The sequence below is a fragment of the Acanthopagrus latus genome, chromosome 4, assembly GCF_904848185.1.
Source record: "Acanthopagrus latus isolate v.2019 chromosome 4, fAcaLat1.1, whole genome shotgun sequence".
In the NCBI taxonomy this organism is placed as follows: domain Eukaryota; kingdom Metazoa; phylum Chordata; class Actinopteri; order Spariformes; family Sparidae; genus Acanthopagrus; species Acanthopagrus latus.
Genome location: NC_051042.1, coordinates 30,077,942 through 30,102,098, shown reverse-complemented (window position 1 = coordinate 30,102,098; position 24,157 = coordinate 30,077,942). Strand labels below are relative to the sequence as shown.

The 24,157-nt window shown below is 40.8% G+C and overlaps 1 protein-coding gene across 11 annotated transcripts in view; it reads right to left on the bottom strand.

The window, feature by feature from the left end:
* Positions 1-1,015: 1,015 nt before the first annotated feature.
* The window catches only part of si:dkey-205h23.2 (CUGBP Elav-like family member 4), a 150,392-nt gene continuing 127,250 nt past the window's right edge, over positions 1,016-24,157 (bottom strand). For 10 of the 11 annotated variants that reach the window (XM_037094594.1, XM_037094589.1, XM_037094593.1 and 7 more), the window contains 3 exons: positions 19,686-19,829; positions 15,261-15,410; positions 1,016-8,702 (listed from right to left, as the gene is read on the bottom strand). In XM_037094594.1, coding sequence (XP_036950489.1) covers positions 15,283-15,410; positions 19,686-19,829 — 272 coding nt within the window. In that variant the 3' untranslated portion in view covers positions 1,016-8,702; positions 15,261-15,282. Of the gene's footprint in view, positions 8,703-11,177; positions 11,253-15,260; positions 15,411-19,685; positions 19,830-24,157 lie in introns of all 11 variants that reach the window. The other variant, XR_005074525.1, reaches the window with a different exon arrangement.

Sequence of the window (24,157 nt, the reverse complement as noted above, 5' to 3'; positions counted from 1 at the left end):
GCACAATGAGAAAGGGTCCCTGGAGACTCGGCACGGGAGTCAACATGTGAATAGCCAAGAGTTAGTGCTCCGACTGGCCACTCTTTGCCTTTTTATCACCTGCAAATTTAGCCACCATAAATCTGTTTCCACACCAATGCTGCTACACAGACGTTGCCAGAGAGGCCCATAAACAAGAAATGATGTTTGGTGTCTTGGGATGGCGTGGTCGTTGATGTTCCCTGGGGTGTCATCCTCTGCTCAGGGAACGATTACTGTCAGAAGGTTTTGATGTTTTCCCTCTGTTGTGATGGACAGTTGTGGCTTCTGGAAATTGTTGAGCCATGTTGATTTAAAGATGAAGAAACAAATTATCTCAACCGTTTTGCACAGGTGGGTTCGGTCAGTTTTGGGACCCAGTATTGTATGGGTTTTTCCTCCCACTCTAACAGGCTTGGAGGCGTCTGACTGACTCCTTGAGTTAATGAGGGAGGAGGAGACTCAGGGCCATAAAAAGGACACTGACCATAGGCTTCAATGTGACCTGACCCGCCTTACCGTAACGTCTCTGTCGATAAAACGCAGCAGGAGGAAAACCTCTGATTAATCGATTGACCTCCTGCTTCTTATTCACAGACGTTAACCAACAGCACCCACTGCACCTGATTTTGTTTCCACTGTAACACCTCTTGGAGACAAGAGCTGAATATCCATTTCCCTTTAATCAATTCACAATTTATTCCCCTCCCTCTTCCAATCTCCCTTCCATTTATTATGCATTATTCGCCCTTTTTAAACGATTTTCTACTAACCGTCTCATCTAATTTGGTATTCGGATATGGTTAGCGCTGTTAGCTCAATTAATACAATGACATGTCCTAAATGCATTCTCTCCACAATCCAAGTGACAAGAGGACACCGAACACTTCACATCTTCGCAAACGGGTCGTGCATGCATGCCACGATAGATCCAAACCTTCAGGAATTATTTAGTCAAGCTATGTGAATAGATAAAAAGGACAAAGCAGGCTCAATCTTCTACAGGACTGTGCTTTATTTTAGTCTAAGCAGAATATAATGAACTAGAGAACTACAGAGTTCAGGAGCACTATGGGAGATATCATCCCGAATCAGGGAAACGGACCCGAGCCAACGCTTATTCAAATTACATCTCTGTTTGGAACAAAAAGAAAACAGTAAATCAGTTTGTTCAAGTCCAGTAACAAAGGAAATGATTATTCCATTCATTGTGAATATAAATACCCAAATATATTATGATGAATGAGTTTTGCATGAGTACAATTGAAGAGGATGAAATTAGATAGTGAAGCTGGGAATGTGATGATTCATGAAACAAATATCCATGGTGCAACATTACCTATGACAGAATGTGAATTCTTTAAAGGCTCTCATTGGATGCTTGATTGGAGCAAACTGCTCAGTTAGCTGAGTTTGTTTACATTTTGGTCCTTGTAACCAATGGAAATGGAGGTGGATGACCACATCCTTATTTGTGTCAGAATGGGCTTGCAGCAAAAACTGACTCTGGCAAGGTGTTTGTCTTCACAACAGATTTTTGACCTTTTTGAAGATATAGAGCAGTTGGCATCCCCAGAATACAGTGTATCTGAGCACTGTTCACAGGTAGTACTGTAAGAGAGAACAGGCTGGGTTTAAGGCAGAATTTCCCCCCTCACATGAACAAATGAACCTGACTGGAGGAAAACAATGTGGCTTGTACTGTTGGTACAATGTTGTCAGTAAATGGAGCCACATTTGATAACAAACTGTGGAAGAAACATCCCATAGGTAAGAACAGAGACAATACAAACAGCTGAGATATGTCAATGAATACCATGAATCCTTCAAAAACTAGAGAAAAGAAACACAGTTACGTTGTGACAAAGAAAGACAGGGAACCCTTCATGGCTTAAAGACAATGAGATATGACAGCATAGGTCTCAAAACCAATCTGACTGCAAAGTTGTTTTTTTTTGTCCTTTTTTGTCTTTTTTTCTCAAAACAACAAAAGGCCTCAAATGAGATTCTTTTTGAACATGCAATGCTGATTCATTTGAACTCAGTTGTGCAATGGACTCATTTTTTTCTGAATCCACATGACCAGTACCATCAATCACCCTTTTTTACAGTGCAGTTTGTTAATTCTTGTATTGATTTAAGAGCTTTCCAGTGAGCAAAATCTCTTTGAACTCGCCCGTTCACGAGGGATTTCGTACAGGGATTGTGCTGCCAAAAAAAATGAGAGGAAAAAACAGAAAAAGAGTAATGATCAAAGCATATACGAATAAACCTCATGACAATGGGTCTATCCCAGCTTCAACAGATAATAAAAAAACAAAAGAGAGAAAATAAAGAACCATTTACTAACATGAGTATAAAATCCCATTTTTGAACATCAGTGCTTCACTTTACAAGAAATAACATCATTTTATTTTCTGTTTTTGATAAATTATTTCATAGGTTCCTTCTCTTAGTTTCACTGAAATATATTAACTATTCTTTTAATTTTTTTTTTTTTTAAACGTTTGAACATGATCTATTGTACGGCCTATAAAGAAGGTTTAACAGAATTGAAAAATAAGCTATATTGTATGTACAGGAATAACGCAGCTGTGTGGTCAGGAGAGGAGAGCAGTGGCAGATTGGGCCAAGCAGGCCGGGAGCTTCTGCTGGGTTCTACGATAATCACGCTGTTGTTCGCCCCCTTCCTCCAATCCCAGCCTAACCATGTACAAGTGGGTATTAAATAATGACTTATGTACATGTTGAACAAACTGTTACCTGGAGTTTCATTTTGTAAAACTGACCTCCTCTAATGTTGTAGAGCCCAAACTTTCACCTCCAAAGAATTTTGAAAAAGATTCATGGTGGCTGATGCTTTTTTTTTTTGGTCGCTCTGACAAGTGGTAAGCATGCAGATGGATGAACTCTACGGTCACTGTCATATCTGTTCATCAGCTCCAATTGGACGAATCCAATTACCTCACAGGCGATCTTTCTTCTGTCAGAAAAATCACGACATGTCTGTGTACACAGAATCTTAATTAACGGATCACTTCGGGGCCGTGGCTTTAGTTTTTGACACTAAGTCAAATACCCTCTAAGCCTTGGTCCGACATAGGGTTGTTGGATGCATGTACGGAGCCCAAACTTAAGGGGCTTAAAAAGGACTAAAACTCTCCGAGGTCCCTGCACTGCTGTGGATACATTTTATAGTGACATCATTGTCCCACAGAGTTGGGCTTCTTAACACAAACTGCTATACAACCTTCCTCTGTTTTTGTATTTTATAGGCTATTTACATTAAGGAATAAAAAAAGTCTTTGTCTTCATTACCGTCAGCCATGTTGTTAAACATAATCGCACACCTCCAGCGATTCACTGTTCGTTGTTAGGTGGACGATGGTATCTCTTTTTTTGTTTGCTTGTTACTCTCGGAATTGGATAATGGTACTATAAATCCAAAGCACAATTTAGGTGGTTCATCAGCCCTTCTGCTGGCTCAGCACTCCCTGCAATGCGATCTGCCCTCATGTTTGTGATTCTGCTCGACCTCAATCGGGACCAGGGGTAAGGCAAGGCTCTGAACCTCTCCACTAATCATGACATCATGGCGCCTGATGCCCTGAGTATTGGGAGCGATTTTGTGGAGTTTCAGTTTAGCACACAGCACCCCCACCGCCCAGTGCCTATTTCCACCTCCACCTTTTTCCCATACAAAATCCCATTTCCACAGCAAAAAACCCTTTTTTTTCTGCGCTAAAGTGAGATGACGAAAAATCTCTCTCCCAAAGCAGCTATTAAATGAGAGGCATTAATTTCTTCCCTCCTGTCCAACAGGTTCCTTTAATTATCTCTCCACTTTCAGTCAATTACATTTCACTTCCTTTCCTTGACAATCACTGCTATTTTAGGGTGAGTGTTATGCACCCAGGGGGTTGGAGACATGCTCTAGCAGTTCTCTGCATTGCCCCGCCATTGGCAGGGGCCCTCTTAGGATGCATGCTCGTCTAGAGGACTGACCTTGTGGTATAGTGGTAACCGAGGAAATAAGTAAACTACAGTATATACTCCCCATTTTTTAATTTAATGATGCATGATTAGAGTGGGTACGTTCACCAGCAACAGAGAAGCGAGTGGTCTCAATGCTTATTGTAATTCAACTGGGTATACCGTGTATTGGATTCTTAGATTCTGAATAAAAAACAGCATTGCCACAGAAAAGTTAAGCTACTGGGGGTATGAGCATAATTTCTGACATGTCCCTTGTAGGCTCTTTGCCGGGCATGCTAAATATTATTTTCTCGCATTTAATTAGATTCATACTAATTCCTTTCGGCTGAAATGCCAAGTCACATTTTCTCTTTGTAAATTAGAGGACAAATATCAAATTTTGGCAACAGCTTGTTGAGTTCCTGCTGGGTTGACATTTGTCATTGCTCTTAGAGGGGAAACATGGCCCGGACTACAGTACAAACCAAACTAGACAAGACTGAGACTGGGAGCACGGCAGCAAGAGGGTCTTGTCAATAAAACGGGGGAACTGACAGATCTAAAAACAATCTCTTCTTGTCCTGGTACTTTCGGAGTGTGTTTCATAGCTATTTCTGGTTTTAATGCACGTCACGTCAGTAACACCATCCCCGGGGTGTAAATGTACTAAGAGCACCCTTGTTAAAAGTGTTGAAGTGCTGATTTCACATTGCCTAATTTAGCCCTGGCATAGCAGAGATGCTACATGAACACTGCACTGTTAGCCAAGCAGGCAGCAGGATACTAGGCTAGGCTGGGTTTTGGCTCACTGGGGACTCAACCTGCCATTAGCAGTGGGAACTAGTACAGCATCTGGTACAAGCCAGAGGAGATCAGCGGAGCAGGCGTGCAAGGTTCATGTTCAGCCTGACAGAGCCTCACTGGCAGAACGTCTTCCAAAGATGGCCGAGACAAGCACAGGAAATTTCATTGCTCATGGAACATTAGATTTCCCATCGATTAGTTCAGCTTCACATGAGTAATGAGCACAAACGGTTTGCAGAACATGGCTTTGTTTTGACCTACTTCACCTCACCACAATTCACGTCGCTCACCGCATTTCCACCTAACGTTTGAGTGAGGGCTGAGGAAGGACAGCTGGGTTTTACCCTACTTGTAATGTAAAGGCAATTTTTCTTTTCTAACAAAGCTGTCATTTTAACGGGATTCATTTTAAATCTGAAGAACTACTGTGCTTCACAAATACTCTTTCAGGCTTTGAACAATACTGTGCTTTGCAGGTGTCCCAGCAGGGATAGAAGCAAGGGGAATAAAGAAGTGAAGAGCAAGTTATTTTGCTAAAAATTGTAGCCTCTGTAGGGATAGTTGAGACACAATTACATGCTGAAAGAAGAAGCACAATAACAGTCCTCTCAGCAGCTGCTTCTACAGAATTGAGGATTTCCAGCAACGTTGATGGTTTCGACCCACTTTTAAGAAACTATTGTTGCAAGGTTTGTCCTAAATGGAATAAAAGGTTTCACAAATTTTACCGTATACATTTTTATTGTAATTTTTGGTAGCGTCAATCTACTTTGCAGTATTAACACCTTGCTATGATACGGAAGGTCTTATTCCACATCCTCCGTCGCCTCTTCGGGTAAATTTGGCAGAATTACTGGTGCCAGGTCAGCTGTCGGCAGCCTTGCCAGGGAGTAGGCACAAACATAATTCTCACTAATCTTCCTTCTGTCATCCATGTGCATGCAGGGGGACCATCTCTCCCGTCATTTGGTCCAAGTGATTATCCCAGTGATTTTTCACTTGGTTGCTGCTAATGTATAGAGGCTGGTGATTACAGTGTGATTAGAGGGAAAGGTGAAATAGCATGTCTAATACGGTGCAGGAGATAATTGAAGGGTAGTGAGCGCAGACATTAGCCAGGTTCGGAAAATGCTGCTCCATGGGGAGAGACACTGAACAGTTGGGCTGAGGTTTTGGAAAGGCATGGCTGCTCTCAGGCCAGGGGAAAGAGAGGGGGTTGCATGGCACGCTGATATCAAGGGCTCAAATCGAGACCTTCTGCTTGTCTAAATGACAAAGAATGTTGTAGTACACTGAATCTGCTGGCACGTTTTCATCAGTCTCTCCTTCAGTGATATGAATTAAGTCTGGTCTGCTTTTCTCTCCAAAGAAAGAGGGAGGAAACGGCAAAGAGAGAAGTCTCAGTCGCAGAAAGGGACTGGTTGGACTGGAGCCTAAGTTACCACACTCCAGTCCTATTTACACACTTTAATCCTGTTTTTTTGAAAGCGTGTAGCACAGATACCTAGTGTGTGTCACCAAGAGCTTGATAACTGCTGCTAATTTTACACATTAAGTCATTCTAAAAGCATTGGGTTTAAAGGATCTCAATGTCATGTTTGGTTGTTGACATCCTCTCTTCACCTCCCCTCTCTCCTCCTTGCCTAGCCGTGCCTCTCACTGCCAGCTGTCAGTGCTCAAAGGGCTGGTGTACGGATGTGAGCTGGTGTTCGACAGAGAAAATTGGGAAGTGTCCAGACTGATTGAAACAGCATCGCTCCTCCCTCTAGACTCCAAACATATTGATCCGCTTTTAGAGAAGAGCCCCTATCTAGAGCCCCTAAAACAGTCAAAAGAAAAGGCTACAGGACTGTAAATCAAGACATGACAGTACTGGAGTGCTTTGCTCTGTCCTGCCTGGCGTCAGTGTCAGAGTGGCTACAAGCGAGCTGAAATATGGTAAAGAGTGACTGTTAAATCTAATTTAGATATAGTCCGTTCAAGCTGTAGCTTTTTTTTTTTTTTTCCATAGGCTCTATGTATAATATATGAAGAAAGCAGGTCAGGGAACATGTTAATAATGGAATTTACATTATATTTGACAGAGCTCAAATCAGCTCTAAAAGCCTGCACCCCTTTGCCATCAATACAGTAAATTGAGTTTGTCTTCAGAGAATTGTTTGTCTTTATCAGCCAAGAGACAAGTGGCAATTTTTCTCAATCTGGAGTTTTGCAGCAGCTCCAGTGGACTCGCATATCCTTGGCATGTCGCTTATATAAGTCCTGGTTGTTTACAGCGGGCATACTTTTGTTTTGTGACAGAATTCTGACGCCACTTGGGCCAATTCGTTTGTGTTCTGAGTTCATTCTGCTGGCAGTTTCAGTAGCTGTCACCTTACTCCTCCTCCTGATCTGTTCCCCTCGTATGACCATCCATTTGTCCGTCACTCTTAGTAGAACCATCTCCTCTTAACAATTTGTGGCTTCATAACTCACGCTCCCTTGTTGCAAATATAAAAGGTCAAGAAAAGAAAAGAAAAGAAGAAAACAAAAGACACACCATGTCCATTTCGCTTGGTCTTTACAGTGGATTGTCGCTTGAACACAAAGGCTAGTGAGAGCCTTAAATATCTGCACCCTGTCCAGCACAGACATTAGTAAGTTCAGTCTTTTTTTTTTCTCTCTCTTCATTCTTTTTTTTTTTTTCTTCCACAACAGTCTGTTCATAGCTGTAAGAGAGTGCGGTGACTTATACATCATGATGAGCGAGATATCCAGTGGCTGATACCTTAACATCCAAGAGAAAGAGACTCGTTGCGTACAGGGGAAGATGAATGTTTTCCTTTTCCTCCCCCTTCTGCCCTCCTTTTTCGTTACGACTTCAAGTATTTTTTTTAAACAACAGCAAAAATTAGCAAATCTACATATTTTTTTTTCCTAATCTACTTTACTATTCTACAACCTGGTGCTAAATCAGCATCCAGAGCAAAAGATCAGCCCCTATACTACGATTCCATGTCTTTTTTTATACATTATTTCCATTTTCTTTTATTCTTACTTACAGTAGGCCACTGGATATTGATTTAATGATTTTTTTGACTACGAGTAAATTGTAATACTTGCAGCTACAAGGTATGAGTTTTTAAATATATATTTATATATTTATATATTTATATTCTTTTAAAAAGCGTTTAGTCCTTTGGTCCCTATTTCCTAAGGAATGATGCATGTAAATTATCCTGGATTCTCCTCTTCTCTTCTCTCGTCGTCGTCTTCTTCTTCATCTTCTTCTTCTTCTCGTTTTCTTCTTTGATCCAGAGCTTGCCCTGTCACAGAGCACAACACCTGTGTAGGCACAAAAACCAAAATGGCAGCAGGCTGGTGTGTGTATTTGTGTGTATGTGTGTGTGCGCGCACACGCATGTGTTTGCTTCAGTACTTGAGTTGGCATTTGCACGTATTTATACATGTACAAAGTAGACTTTTTTTTTTTCTTTTTTTTTTTCATTTTTAAATTTCTTGAAGTGTAGCATCCTTAAATGTGTATGTTTGGTTTGTTATCTGTGTGTATGTGTGTTTATCTATATCCTGTGTCAGTATGCATGCTTTGAGCATAATGAGTCTATAAAGGTTTTTTTTTTTTTTTTCCCCATCATGTCTAAAAAACAGCAGCAAAAAGTTGGTCTCTGCAAAAAATCTTCTTCCACAGACGCCAAAGCAAAACAGGGAAAAAAGAGGCATTTGCGAAGAAAGAAAAAAAGGAAAGAAAAATAAAACAACTCTGGGATCCCTCTCTCAGTCACCCAATCTTTCGGCGGGTTTCCAGCAGGATCAAGGGACCACCCTTCCTTCATGATATGTAGCAGAGCAAGAAGTCTTTGTACTTTTACTGCACTTGTGGAAATAAGGTGTTGTGGCCCTTCATCCTGTGACAGAGAGAGAGAGCGAGAGAGAGGGGGGGGAGAGAGAGAGAGAGGGGGAGAATAAGGAGAGTGGATTCAGTGAGGCTGCGGCAAACATGCTCAGGGTTGCTGGCTCCCGGTTATCACACAGACTGACAGGCACAGCCAACAGCATGAGAAACAGACGGGGAGGAGAGAAAAAAAGAAAAAAAAGAGGAGTGTGTCAATCAAAACCAGAAATAAGTGGGCTAGAGGTGGGGTGGGAGATTTGTGTTTTAACCATATGGAACAGACATCTACACTGTGACAGCGCTAATCCAAGGAAGGCCTAATTTAAACTGACTACATCTCCCTGCATGAAAGAAAAGAGCACTGCTGAACGCTGCCTGAGATGTTGCCGTCATTCATCTCATTGTTAATTCATTGAAAACAAACTATCCAAAAGAACGAGAATGAAACATAAAGAAAAAAAACATGACAAAGTGTGTGTGCCAGTGATTATGACAGAGAAACTGATGGTTGTCCATTATGGAAAAAAAAAAATAGGTACATATTTTAAAAAATGACCTCTAATTAGGATCTCATGGAAAAAAAAAAAAAAAAAAAAGACAACCTAGCATCTCACCTGCCTTTGTGTTGACTTAAAATGCTGCTCTGTCACTAAATGTGTCCGTGCTGGCGAGCTTTCGGATATAAAAGATCTACTTTACAGCCTATCATCCCTAATATGTTGTGAGCTGTGATGTGGGTGAAGAAAGGCTACGAAATCACAGCAAATCACTCTCTGGGAGTGAACATGAAAGGGTCTGACTTTGTGTCGAGAACACGCGCCCAGACTCTCTTTGTTCTACCTTTCCATTCCTGTAAATGAGCTTGTTACCATTTCATAATAGGTCTGCTTTTTAGATGTGGGAGTGGAGATTCTAACTTATTTCTCATGTGTGCCAAAGCGAGGCTGAGCCATTAGCAGCATGAAGCACTAACAGTCCCGATTACAGATGCCCTCTTTTATGAGCCACTAGTGATTCTCGCTATATATACATCTACCACAGACAAGCAGAAGAAACACACATTGGCTTTAAAATAGCTTTTTTTTTTCCCCCCCAAAGTAAACGGCTTCTTTCAAAACATCACAGCAATTTCACCCTCCAACTTTGTCAGAGGATAAAGAATTTATTTACTGTTTTTTTCCAAGCGTTTCTGTCCCAGCATTATGCCCCCCTGAACACTGCCACCTACTTAGATGGCACCATAAAAGACACCTGGCAGTTAAGAGGCATAGTTGATGCCAGAAAGACCTCGTCCCTCCCGGCTTGCCTGGCTAGACACCCCCCTGAGTTCAATAGATAGACTACGGGAGGGCGAGTCGCCTGCAGGGCTTGTGAAAGAATAGGGGCAGAACGAGTTCGATGAAAACGACTAACTCTTATCAGGGTTTGGCCTTGAGGGATAGAAAACAAACTCACTTGCAAAGAAAGGACCTTTTTCACTCTGAATCTGTTTGCTGCATTTTCTTTTTTACCCGCCGAGTAAGAATTATCTTAAATACAAGCAACAGAAACAGAAGATTTATCTGGTGGCGTAATGACGCTAGAAAAACAACAGGTTTTCTAGCATGAAAAACAGAAAAAACAGGCAGCAGCGAATACTCATCGCAGGTATTTCTATTTTGTTCTATTCTGCATGCTGCGCATACATCTATCTGCACAGTATGGATGTATGGTGGACAGATTTCGGCCATGCGGGTCTGCAGCGCTGCCTGCAGCTCTGCTATCACAGTGTAATTGGTTTGCACCCTCATAAATAAATAAATGGGAAGTGATTCTCATGTTAGGCAAACAAAACAATCTTGCAGAAGTACTCCCTGTGCAGATGGAATCAGGGGAGAAGTGGAGTGTCAACATTTGCCTGTGCTCTCTGCGTGAACGGTGGAGATTTAATTGGCTGCACAAACATAGGGTCATCTCGGCCATCTCTCCACTAAACAGCTGTCGATTGGAAGCAGAAAAAGGTCCTTTTTGCAAAGATTCAGAAAAGAAGAAAAAATAAGAAAATCATAGTTTTCTGGACAAAAAAAAAAAAAAAAAACAGAACCAAAAAAAACACTGTTGATGTAAATGTGAAGAAATAGAGAAATAGAAAGTACAATACATCCATACACATGAACCCCACAAGAGAAAGTAAAACATCACAAGGGCACACGGTACAATAGCACAAAGGGTTAAAGGCCACTTCCAGTTATAATCAACCAACCAGTCAGCACGTCAGTTACATTATGTACAACAGGTACCAGCCAAGAAAGGCGTCGTTATACTGCACTCCACAAACTGCCAATATACAATATACAGTATATATATATATGAATATATAGATATAAAAGGAGGGCAGAATGTAAAGATAGAGTTCAGAGATATCAATCAACGCCACGTCATGCAACGCAGTCACAGTCCCACCACATGACGTCATCCAAAAGAAAATGACACCATGGGTTCAACTTACAGCTGTGGGAACTTGGCCCCATGACAGGTGTGGTGGGGGGGAGTTGTGGCTATAGCGGAGAAAGGCCACCTCACACTGTGATTGGCCGTGTCAGGTTGCCAGGTTGGGAGGGGTGCAAAAGAAGGAAAGAAACAGTGGGATTTTCTTTTCCTTAAGTCAGAATTCAAAGCACCCTTTCCATATTTGTTCCACACTCTCACTTTATTGTGCCTGACAAATCAAATGAGGTTATTATGGTCATTACCATAAAAAGTGAAACGAAAAAAAAAAAAAAAAAGAAAAAAAAAAGAATTGACATGTAAAACAGAAATAACAGAACAAATAATCCTCAACACAGCACGAAAAAAAAAAAAAAGGGCTTTTCTTGTGCTTCACTGTGGTGGTGAAATATTCACAGGCTTGACAACATTGCAGGTTAAAAGGTTGAATTGATGTTTTTATATTCACAAAGATAACCCTTAAGGCAGAAATGCACATTTCAGAAACTTGTCCTGTCTACAGTAATTGGATTTGCCTTGCATTGTTTGCTGTGAGGGTGGCCGTACAGTGAGTGCTCCAGCTTTTTTTGCATTAAGTTTATCTTTAAGACACAGAACGCAATTTCAGAGTAGCGGGGCTCCTGAGACCAGCGGAGGAGAATGCTGTCTGATCGTGTTTTTAATTCAACTTCAAAGCGGAATCGTCAGTATTATAGAGGAAAAGAAAAAGGAGGGAGCTCCTGAAGTTATCTACATACTGAAGTTTTTAACACAAGAAAAAAAAAAAAAAAAAAAAGAATCATAATTCAAGTTTCATCAAAGTTTTTCGTCGTTACAATGTAGTTGAAGTTTAGAAAATGAAGCAATTACAGTTGAGCTTCACTTACTTTGGTCTTTTGCTAAAGAACTCAATGTACTGTCTGTCGCAATACAAGGCAATAAATGGAAAGAAAGAAATTAGAAGTAGATTGGTACAATTTTTCAAATACAACTTTTTTTAATATAAGATCTCTTGTGATGTTTAAGAATCTATAAACCAGGAGCTGGCTTCAGAGGCCCCACCAGCGTATTTTTTTCTTTAATGTTTTCATGGGATTGCTCTTGGTTTTGGTCCATCGGGTTTCCTTTAACTCAACAGCAGAAGTGGTGTAATAACAGAAGAGAAACACGGAGGTGGATTGAACCAGACCAGAGACGGAGGAGGGCATGGAGAAAATACGCACACACACGCACACAAACAAACGCAAACACAAACACACACATACACGTCCTGATAAAGTGACAGAATGGTTTTGTGGAAAATATCTGTACTTTGAGACATTCTGAGTACATCTCAATGACTGTCCTGTCATTCAGTGCTGTTGCAGGATATTTTCCATTTGTACCTCATTGATGTGCTAAATCAACCCCCCCCACCCTCCACCCAAACCCACCCCCGCCCCCCCCTTTTCTCAGGGTGTCTGCTTTGAAAGCCTCTCTTCAATTAGCAGGACACAGCTCTATTCAAGTGCTATCAGGCGAGGGATAAAGGGAGTATCTATCATTTGTATTGCACACCACCTTCCATTAATGCCATCTTGTGGCTTTTAAGGAGTCAAATCTAAAACAAACAAATGGTATTACCATGCTTTTATTTATGGAGGGATGTAATCTAGGCTTATGTTATTGTAATGAAAAGTTGCCCAGCCAATTGGGCGAAGAGAGCATGCATCTATATTATTTTGCACTGGCAGCTGCACTTTGTAACAGATGGGCGATGATTCTTTGAATCAAGCCTGACACTGTGAAATTAGGTGTTATTGAAGGAGGCTGCCACTTTAAGCAAAGCATCTTTTTTTATTATTTTGCATGAAAGCTCTTAGTTTTTAAGGGCCAAAAAAAGGAAGCGTTGGCTATTGAAGATATCAGGCGGCAGATATACTATCAACACAAGTAGGTAACCATACATTTGAAGGATCTCTCGTTTGCTCCACTTTGTGAGGGCATACTTAATTAAAATCAGCACCATTAAAACATTTTTAATGAGCCTAACCCCAACCACAGATAAATGTGGGCATAGTTCACATCTATTCAGTGAAGGGTTATCTTCATTTGAGCAGTTTATAATTCAATTTTAATGTGTTCACTATTAAATTATCTCTGTTGCTGCAGATCTGTAAACACTGGCATAGTTTCAAATTAAAGGTGCAATAAGTAAGAGTTTTAGCAGAAAAAAAATAGAAGTAAGGAATTATAATTGTTCACAGAATATGAAGGAATAAATAAATCTGCTTTAGTTGACTTGCTAACCAGAAAGCCCAGAGCCCATCCTGGTCCAAAGTTGCCATGCTAGAGGGGTAAACTCCAACTCTTCCCTGGTGCTCCAGACTCATATTCCAGTTAGCGGCGCAGCTAATTCGGCTAACTAGCTACAAGCAGCTGCAGTTGACTTTTGAATAGGAATTCAACAGGTGGCCAATTCTTACATATTGTTTTTCCCCAGTGTCCAATATGAATGTTAGATTCAAGTCTTCAGTGTCATTGTGTAAAACAACCAAACAACAACACATTTCTCTAAGATGCATAGAATATAAGATTAAAGTAGTAAAAAGTAGAATAGAGTAGTCATTAAAGAATAACGTTGATTACCAAAGAATAAATTAAACATTTAAATGATTGTCAGCATTTATTTCTGATGCAAAATAGAATGAAACAGTTATCTGTTTACATTTTATTAAAAATGTACGATGACCATTTTGCTGTGTACCTTTCATTATGCATGACAAAATCATGTCAGTGCTGCTTTGCCAAAGGGTTACAGTTTATTTAAATGAAACATGAGGATATACACTTAATGAAGAATTAATGTCCCTGTGTAAAAAGTGTCCAGAGCAGAATAACCAAGGTAAAGGCTGTGTTTTCTGCTATTTTTTGCAAACAAAGAATGACGGAATATGAATACGTTCCGGCTGAGAACTGATTGGTGAAGTGTCACTTGAACGAACCGAATGGTGCTTTCTGGGATTGGTGCTGTTCTCCCTCTTTATACAAGCCACTGCAGTTTGTAGGGTGAGTAAGTGCTTTTCCATTAAGCATCTTTTTTGTTTATTTTATTTCTTTGTGAGCACAGACTCTTCTCTCAAACATCCTGCATTTACTCATCATGCTCATCAGTCGCCTTGTAAAAAGTTGTTGCACTATAAATCTAATTTGTATTATTGTGCATCCCTCAGTACTTCCTCCTAATAAGTAAAGGTTCAGTTGAAAGGACCTCAAGACTTTGCTAAGCAGCTGACAGAAACCTAATGCTGAGCTATTTTTGGAGAGAAATCGCTGCTTTCTGGTTTTTATGAATTTGTAGCTCAACAGCTCGCATCGATTCTCGACGCCATCCTCAGTGGACGGATAATTATGCACAGCTGGGTATTGATGATGTCATCAATTTGCAGTGGAGCATCCTGCAGGTACAAATTAGATTTCAAATCCCAGAAGAAACAAAAGAGAAATCAACAGAGCTGAGCTGATTGTGTGAAGACGGCCGGTACAGTCTGGAAACTACGTGGCACCAAGACACTTTCACAGTTAATATGTTAAAAGAAAATTAAGATAATAAAAAAAAACTAAAAAAAAACACTGACCTGAAAGAATACAAATTTAAAGTCATATCAGGGCTCATGGGGATAAAGTAATAAGAATTGGAATATTAACTGCTTTCCCATCGACCACATTTAATACTAAACTAGGTAATTTGTGAAGTCATATTGATGAATATCCAAATTTCTTATATAAATGATTTGTGATGAGGTTTTCCGCTTGTAGGAAGGCTAGAAAGTAGGTGTAGTCAATTGTTCCTCTTTGGAAATCGAAGTCCACACTTAAAACAGGTTGATGTTTGTTATAAGTGTGTCCTGTTTATAAATGGTTAAACAATTCTACAATTCAGACGATTGTAGTTGTTTTTGCTTCGTGGTTGGATTGAGATTTGAGGCAGTGCACTCTCAGACCTTCACATCCACTGCAGCAACAATAACTAAACCATCCAAGTGAAGTGGGCAGTTTGGTTTGAGAACTGGCATGACCCTGGCACAGTGTGGCACCGTGTGTTGTGGCATGGGTGTTATTATACCTGGGTATGGACAGCGGACGAGTCAATAAGGTCGGTTGGCATCCTTTGGCCGCTTTAGCTGCACCTTCAGCCTCTTCATGCCTATCTGAAAGCCGTTCATGGCCTGGATAGCGGCTTGAGCACTGGACGGGTTATCAAAACTCACAAAGCCTGAGACAAGAACACAGAATGGGAGAGAGACGGGGGCAGGGGAAAATGGGAAAATGGGTATAAAGGGAAACAACACATGAAGGGAGAAGAATGGGGAGAGATGAGAGGGAAACAGGAGGAAGAGAAAGGGAGAGGGAAAGAGAGACGGGGAGAAAAGACAGGCGAGATGAAAGAAAAAAAAGAAGAGGACCCTTTTTAACTCGCAACAATGACACAACAATAGGTCTTTGTTTTCTCTTTTCAGCAGATTAATTGAAAATCTCTGAATTAAAAAGATTACATAAACCCACCACAAAGGCTAATAACACAGATATTAAAAATCAAACGGGGAAGAGCTATTAGAAACCGCGAGTTAGACTTGAACAGAGAACAAAACACATGAAAAGGTGTTTCAAAGATTAGAGAGAAAAAAGTGAGTCTCATGTTGTGTGTGGATTTTTTTCAGAGCAAAGCGGTGTCTGTAAACGCTACCTGAGCACCTGAGCCATACAAGACTGGCAGCTCTGCGTGCACGGGCGCGTGTTTTTCCATGTTCGTGTGTGACTGAGCATGTATCTGAGTAAAGAGTAAAGGGCACGGGGGTCATGACGAGATGCTAGGAGCAAGGTGTGTAGGACGGAGGTGCCTGCTGCTCTGAGTTATCACCTGGGTGTCGAGGCGGAATGAGCCCACAGCTTTCCACGCCGGGACTCCTTGCCTGCTCTTATCAGACACCTCCGTGATTGACGGCCCGAATTTTCCGCCTGCCAGCTGATTTGATCACACCGCTATGGGTCCAATTTAATTTGGGGGGAGAGGGCAGGCTTTTGTCAGTGCGGGTGAGATAAGGCTGCTGCTTTTACAAACCCTTTAAACAAACTGAGCAGGGAAGGGCCTGTCAGTTGGCAGTGATCTCCCCCCCCCCCAATCCCACAAATACACACTCTCGCTATCCCTGACTTTAACGAATCTCCATACCTCACATTTACATCCACATGCCATAAGGGGTTGATAGGATGCTAGGGGTCAAGATGAGGAAGAAGAGGACAAAGATGGCGCTGCAGACTCTGAGTGCTTGACTCCGTGTGAAGAGTGAGATATTTGAACATGTCTCCAGTTTAAGCTGTTTTTTTTTTTTTTTTCTTTTTTTTTCTTTCTCCAGACTCAGTGACTGGCTGATGTTTCATATCTTTGATGCAGCATGACTGTGTGGGGCTGTGCAACTCAATACCCCGAGCGCTACTAGTGTTTGAGGTATGGCTCTCACTGCAGCCATCCATATCAGCAGAATGTCTGTACACACTGTAAAGTTATGCATTTTTAATACAAACACGCGCAAAGTTGCAAACTGGATTGGGTGACAGCAGGGGGAAACTACAAGTGGAGGACCAGGTTGAGCAGCTGAGAATGCTGCAGTGCACATTGCCCTAAAAAGATAGTGACAATGTAATGTTGTTTTGCAATAATGCTGCCCTCTCTGCATACGCTGCGGTCAAGGGGTGAGGTGGTTCAAAGACCCTCTTAGACTGGAGCTACTCAACTTCTCCTTCTCTGCTTCAACTATTGAACTCCCTTAAAGCAAGTTAGTGAACCTCCAGGTGATCATTTAAAGCTGCTCATTGGGCAGAAAAATTCTCATGGGAGAAGCCCCCCCGTGCTGACATGTTTATGGTTTCAATACATTTTTATTCATTTATTTATTGCCAAAATTATTTAATATTTGCCAAGCGTTGATAGGAGATTTGCTTGTTCTTTTATAGAAAGGACGTGGCTTTATAGTGGCAGTTAAAGTCTTATTTAAAAAGTATTGAATTAGCTGAGGATGGTGAATCCGCGCACAGTAAATATAACAAACAGAGGCAACTTTGCCCCGACTTGAAAGGGGCGAAGAACAAAAAAAAAAAGCTTCAGAAGAGAAACAACAGCAGAAAATAGTTATATAGTGTTTTCAGAAGCCCTTCAGGTAAATTGCATCTCTTTGTTTATATTTTTTTTTCTATCATATCTTAAAACGCTTTGGGCTTCGTATTGAGCGTGTGGGTGTGTACGTGCGAGTCTGTTCTCCGAAGACCTTTTGAAATTCATTTTCAAGCTAAATCCAGCTAATTCCACTTAACAAGGTAAGCTTTGATCACTTTTAAAAAGTCAATATTGAGTGACTAAACGCAGAGGATTAAGACTAATGTTGTATCCATAGAGTCCCAGGGTGAATTAAACACAAGCATATAGCTCTTCAACAGAGACCACCGTCTGCGGGTTTTACACATTTGCCATATGCTTCAGTAACTCATTTTTTTAGTAGTTTCTAGGTAAGATATCTAGTAAGTCAGAGTATTTTATCCATTTCACCTGCAGGAGTGCTTAATATCGCACCGTGTCACACATTCATATCCATTTTAGCACGGTGGAAATACATTTACTCAACGAAACAGTCATCTGTCTCAATTGACAGTGATGCATCCCTGAAGAGTATACTCCAAATCCTACTCCAGAAATACATCCTTTAGAAGAACGTGTTCCTCCAGTGACCTTTCCGTCATATTCAAATTTTCCAAGCTTCTCTGTAAACACTCCATCTCAAAGAGTGATGTCTGATTATCTCCTCTCAAAATCCTATAAAGTAGTTCACCTGTGCTGCAGAGATATCACGGCAGTGTACGCAAAGATGACTCCGATACTCGCAAGAATCATTCTGCTGCGGCAAGCGATTTGCCAGAAGCATTTTTCATTTTTAAAATGTTGATGATATTAACTTAATATTTAACATTCGGTGACTACTCAGATAGTTAAATGGATGGCAGATAAGTGAACTTTTATACAGACAGCCTTGACATTTTTGCAGAATGTGTGCTGTATTTAGATGAGATGAATTTAAGGTATTATTTGTATTACTTTAATTGGAAAAAGAGTGGACCATAAGATTCAAATATGCTGTTTTGCTGTCCAAAGGAGAGACGGACAGTAAACATCCAGCTTATCTAAATACTCAATTACAGACCTGATTGTTTGTATGTTACAGATATGAATAATTAACTTGTAGTATTGGTTTTTCAATTTGTCCGATCTGAATACACACTGCAGTTCTTTGGAAATTATCTATTAAGCTGACAGCAGGGTCATTGGCTTTCTGTTAGTTCGTATTTAACGCTGTCTGTTTGCAATCCATCATCGCCGTGCTTTAGATTTTGAGAAAATGAAGTTTTGCGCGCGGCAAAATGTGTACAATTCATCAGTCCATCCATTTTTCCTTGTTTCTACATTTGTATACTGTATAAAGGTAGTATATATGTACACATGTCCACGAGTCTGCAGGAGCACATTAACCACGTCATCCCACCTAAACTCACACATTCTTAAGATGAAGCGTTCCAAGTTCTTAGAGGCCTAATAACTTATCCCCTTTAATGCACGGCATCATCTGCCTAATTTGTTAACGTCTTACAAAAAAGCCCCGGGGCCTCGGCTATAAAAAGGAGGGAAAAATTAGTTAAAAAAAAAGAGAAAAAAACCCATAGAAGACTCATGGGTTAAATTGCTGTTTTTCAGCCAAGATCTTAATTACTAGCCCTGGAAAATAAGCCGGTGAGACTGATGAGGTCACCGCCCCTTTGTCCTTCCCCCTTGTTGACTGACGGATAGTGATAGCGAGAGGCATATGTTTAGTGGGGAACACACAAAGGGAAAGAGAGAGAGAGAGAGAGAGAGAGAGAGAGCAAGAGATAGAGAGTCCTGGGATGGACAGATTTGCTCGGTGGACGAGGGGAAGAGAAAGCCTCATAGACATGCCATGTTGAAGAGAAAGTGAAAGAAAGCCAATGCTGGGAGTCTCTCTCTCTCTCTCTGCCTGCCTGTCTCCTGGGTGCTGCTGTCCAACTGAATCAACAGCAAGGCCCACACCAGTCTATTATTATCTCTTTAAGCCCATGGATTCCACCTGCACCGCCTCCACCCTGATGAACTGGTTTGCTGTGTGGGAGGCGAGAGAATTGGAGGGGAGGGCTGGCGGGATGCTGCTGGGTTGCCCAGCTGGAGAACTTAAAGGGGGGGGTTAAATGTGCAGAGCGAATGGAAATATGTGTGGGTCAGTAAGTATATGAAAGATTCATGGTGGCTGCGGCCTGTTTTGATTTTAAGCAATTAAAGCGGCCACCCTCTCACACCACGCTCCCCTCGTTCTCTCCTCTAAGCCCCACCGTCTTGTTAGATACGCCTGTGTGAAGCAGTGTGTGAGCGTCACTCTGTTAATTTCAATTTTTCTCTGCTGTCGATTTTTTTTTTTTTTTTTTTTACACTCACCAAAACATTTGCTCTGATTGGTCGCTCGGTCCACAAAGACTTTGGCAGAGATGACGTTGCCAAAAGGCAGGAACATTTGCATGAGCTCCGCGTCTCCGAACTCCTGGGGCAGGTGATAAATAAACAGGTTGCAACCTTCTGGCCCTGGTGATGAGAGAAAGACAACGGGAGGGTTACATGGGGGCACAAACAGGGGACGCCCAGTGAGAAAGAGACTGACCATAATAACATCGGTGGAGAAATGACTCAATAAGGCAATCAAGATAATAACACAAGACACGCAGGAGCCATTTAAGCACAAAATTCACCTATTCATGTCACCTGTGGCACTTGTTTTAGTACAATATTTGCAACCTGGAGTTCTTTCAATTAAAAAAAAAAAAAAAGAAAACAAAAGATGCAGTTTGGTGAGGTCGTGAAGGAGAGTGGCATCATGGGAGTTGTTTGGCCTCATTTTTTAACAACCACCATCACCAATGAAAGCCCTTCTAAGTGACTCAGGCAGAAAGTCACAAATATTGAAATTTCATTCACATCAAGTTTTGTTTTATTAGATTACTTCCTCCTTCCTCGCGCTCTGATGTTTCCCTGGAAGTTACAGCGACAGACAACCAAATTAAACTCATCATTGAATGCAATTACAGATTTATCTGGGTTGAACATTGTTTGAAAAGTTGAAGATGTTTTTTGCAAACTTCTTAACAAAATATTCATGTTTAGTTGTCCCTTTACTAACTATACGTTTAGCATTTATTAAAGGGGCATCACGTAGTTTTGGAGAACTCAAACTCAGTATTTTAATATTTATAATATTAAATCAGGTCCCAAGCAAACTATTTGAACCCACAAAGGGCTGGCAGGGTCCACAAAATATAAAGAAAGTAAAACAGTGTGAGATTGCGTTGTGTTTGATTATTCATCCATGAAAACAAAGAGTTTATTTATTTAGCTTGTTCAGGCATTAAAACATCAGTCAGTGAAGATCTTTCTCTTCTGATTAAAATGTCTTTCCCAAACCTTTGATGGTTATTAAAAAATGTTGCCAGCACACCTTAATCTCTGTCATAAATTCAGGTCTTTTTGGTGGTTTCCATTCAGACCCTCTCAAGAACACCATTTCTTATATTAATATAACTGGATATACAGTAGCAATACCTATCTATATCTATATATATAGATGGGTATCTACATATATAGATATAGATAGGTGGAACCTAATATTCCTGTGCAGTTAAATTTGACTACCATCTATGAATATTTGCTTTCAACAGCAGCACACATGCAGCCACACAGAGGCAGAGATAGAAGTAAAAGAGAAAAACAGTCGGTGATAAAAACAGAGACAACAGGAGGAAGAAAAAAAAACAGAGAGGTTGATTGAAAGAGAAAGATTAAGAAGGTTATATTGAGAAAGAGAAACTCCGAGACAGAGGAAGAGAGACGGGAGGAGGAGGAGGAGGCAGAGTATAAGCCAAGTTTTTGTCCCAATTACTGTGTGACAGTAGGACTGTCTTCCAATCTCTCTCCATCCCTCCACACTCATCCGCCCAGCTGCCACATATTGTACAGGCCAATCTGGATAAAGACAGGAATGAACCGGAGAGAGACAGAGTGGGAGAGAGAGAGAGAGAGAGAGATGTGATGGACTCGGGGACAGTATGCTTGCAGCCTGGCTTGCATTCTCTCCTGTCTCATTGCTCAGGGTGATAGCATGACGAGATGAACTGGGGCTGGTGAGACGGCTGATAAGAGAGCTGCAGTGGTGGCTGGCTGTAGTGCCTCAGTGAGATAGAGGACACACACACACACACACACACACACAAACACACAGGTTGACAGAATGTGGATTTATTTTATTTATTTTTTTTTTTTGTTGTTAAAGGCTGAAATTCAGGTCTGTCTGTTTATGTTTAGGTGTCTTAGAGAATTTAAGCTTTGAAAATAAGTGATTTTGTTTGAGAAAGAAAAGTCTCCAACTGGTGTGTGTAAAGACAAGTTGATAGGTTGGGTTTGCTGCAAACATGTTCACTAAACTTCTCACAAACAAAACATCACTCGTTGTTGATTACTTGAAAAAAACAAAAAACAAACAAAAAAAAAATCTGCAAATCTGTCCATTCAGCTGTGTGGAAGAAAGGTGATTCTGTTCTCCTGTTTTTGCTGCATGTCAGTTACAACATTACTGCCTAAAAGCATGGTTAAAGGGGCATACACTTTATAGACCTCTTGCACTTTTACCCAACAAAGAAAAGCATACACTTGTTTTTATTTTCCTGACAACATCTAAGATCTAATGAATCTTGAATAAGTTACTCGTTCTTGCTATTAGTTTTGTTATTTTAATTGGAAAGTGCTGTGGAGCTTTTGGCAGTTTTCTAAGCAAACAGATTTGTGGCTGAAAATGTTTAAAGGAAAAAAAAATAAAGTGTGGTTTTGGGTTAATTGTACAAGGCTGTCAGTTGATAAATGTTGCAATGAAGACTTGATCACTGATAACCTCTCACAGAATGGCCTTGAAAAGTGAAGCCTGACCAATATATTAATCAGCTGGTATTATTGGCCCAGAAATATTGGTATTGGTTGATGGTAATGTCGAAAGGGGAATTTTTTTACTCTGTAATATCGGTGGCGGCATCGACCTTGAAAATCAAGTATTGGTCTTTTTCGGGAAAGTGCTGAAATGGATGCACAGTCTTAAACGATCTAGGTTCTTGTTTACAAGTTGATCTGGCTGCATTATTGATACCAGACACTTGGCTACATGATGTGCATGCACAATTTAGGATGACAATTAACTTGATATGATTAACTTGCGCATAATTTATTATCAGTCTTTGGTAAGGGAACTCCTGCGTGTCTTTGGGAGTATTACTGCACATGTGAATAAAGTTGTTATTAAGTTTGTGGTGGCTCCAGAGGGAGATGTATGAAATCTGGCAAAATGCTTCAAGTGAGTCTAAAGACTATTTAGACAGATTTAGATATGAAAAATGTCCTGGTGCTTGGAGTTGGATAGGAGTGATCTTACCAGACCTTTTATTTGTCTGCTCCTCATCTCTGATTGAGGCTAATGGCTTGAGGCTACATTGGCAGCTATACGAGCACAACAAACCTTAATCGCCAACTGAGTTGTTGGCAGTTAGAGTTGCGTTGTGGGTAATGTAGGCACCAGATTTTAAAAAGACGAAATGATACTCCTGCTACACTGAGGAATGATTCTGCGTACGAAACTGCCGTCAGCTGTGATGTAATGAACCCAATTATTTTGCAGCACATTTTTTATGTTGGCTCACAAAACATTTGACAGCAACTTGATATTATTCTATCGATTTGGAATGCAACACATAGTTTTGCTGCCTTCTGTAAGATGATCTGCTGAACTGAGACGGACACCTACTTTGAAAGAAAACGATGAATATTTATCTGGTTAAAATTATCAATATGTTTGGGCTTTCTTTGTTGATGCAAACAGACACTGCCTGAGAGAATGTATTGTTGAATTTTTCTATCTTTCAGAGGGAGGTTGAAGCTGAGGCCTGGCTGTGCCTGTTTATTCAGGTTTAGGTGTCTCTTGTTAAATGGCAGGGCTGCAGACTGTGGCAGTGGACTGAGACAGGCTGGGAAGGCAGCCAAAACCCAGAGGAGGCCAGAACTCAGACAGGCCACTGGCTCAACCAAGAATAGCTCTGCATGTGTGTATGTGTGTGTCACTGAGTGTATATGTGTGAGGGGAGACTGTGTGTGTGTGTGTGTGTGTGTGTGTGTGGCTCTGTCTGAGTGTGTATGTATTACCCAGACTTCTATAATTCTTACTAATGATTAAAATGTTCCAAGGTAGCAGTGGGAGATGGAATGTCCTTAACAACTGTGTGTTTTTCATATAGTGCAAAATTATCCCTGCATGTAAAGCCAATAAGCTGCCGACATGTGGGGATAAGTTTGTGTCTGTCTGTACTTAATCCATACAGTTCTGTGCTGTGACCCTGGCATGCACTCACACTGGTGGAAAAAAAAATTGCAAACATAAACTAACTTTTCCTCCAGGCAATGTTGGAAACACTCAATTTCAGAGTTCCTATATTGAATATTCATGCCACTCTACGCTGTCTCATACAATCATATAGATGAATAATTGAGAGTGACGAATGGCGTCAAAAAGAGTGATTTACCATCACGGTATATCCTATGCTTTATTACATCTGATGCTGTGGCATAAGAAGGAACACTACTCTAGGAATGGTAATAAATGATTATGCATGCAGCTAATTAATCTGATGAATATTTATAACCACTTAAACACATTGTAATGGACTGATTAAGCAGTCCAACGCTGCGAGTTTGAATTAGTGCAGTTTTTGAATAATGACAGAGTAACTTTCCATCTCACTGCTAATGTTCTTCTCTTTAAATGGGGAGCCTTTTTCTCACATTTTCCCCAGCCAGCTTTTTCCCTCCCTCGCTAATTCAAAGCA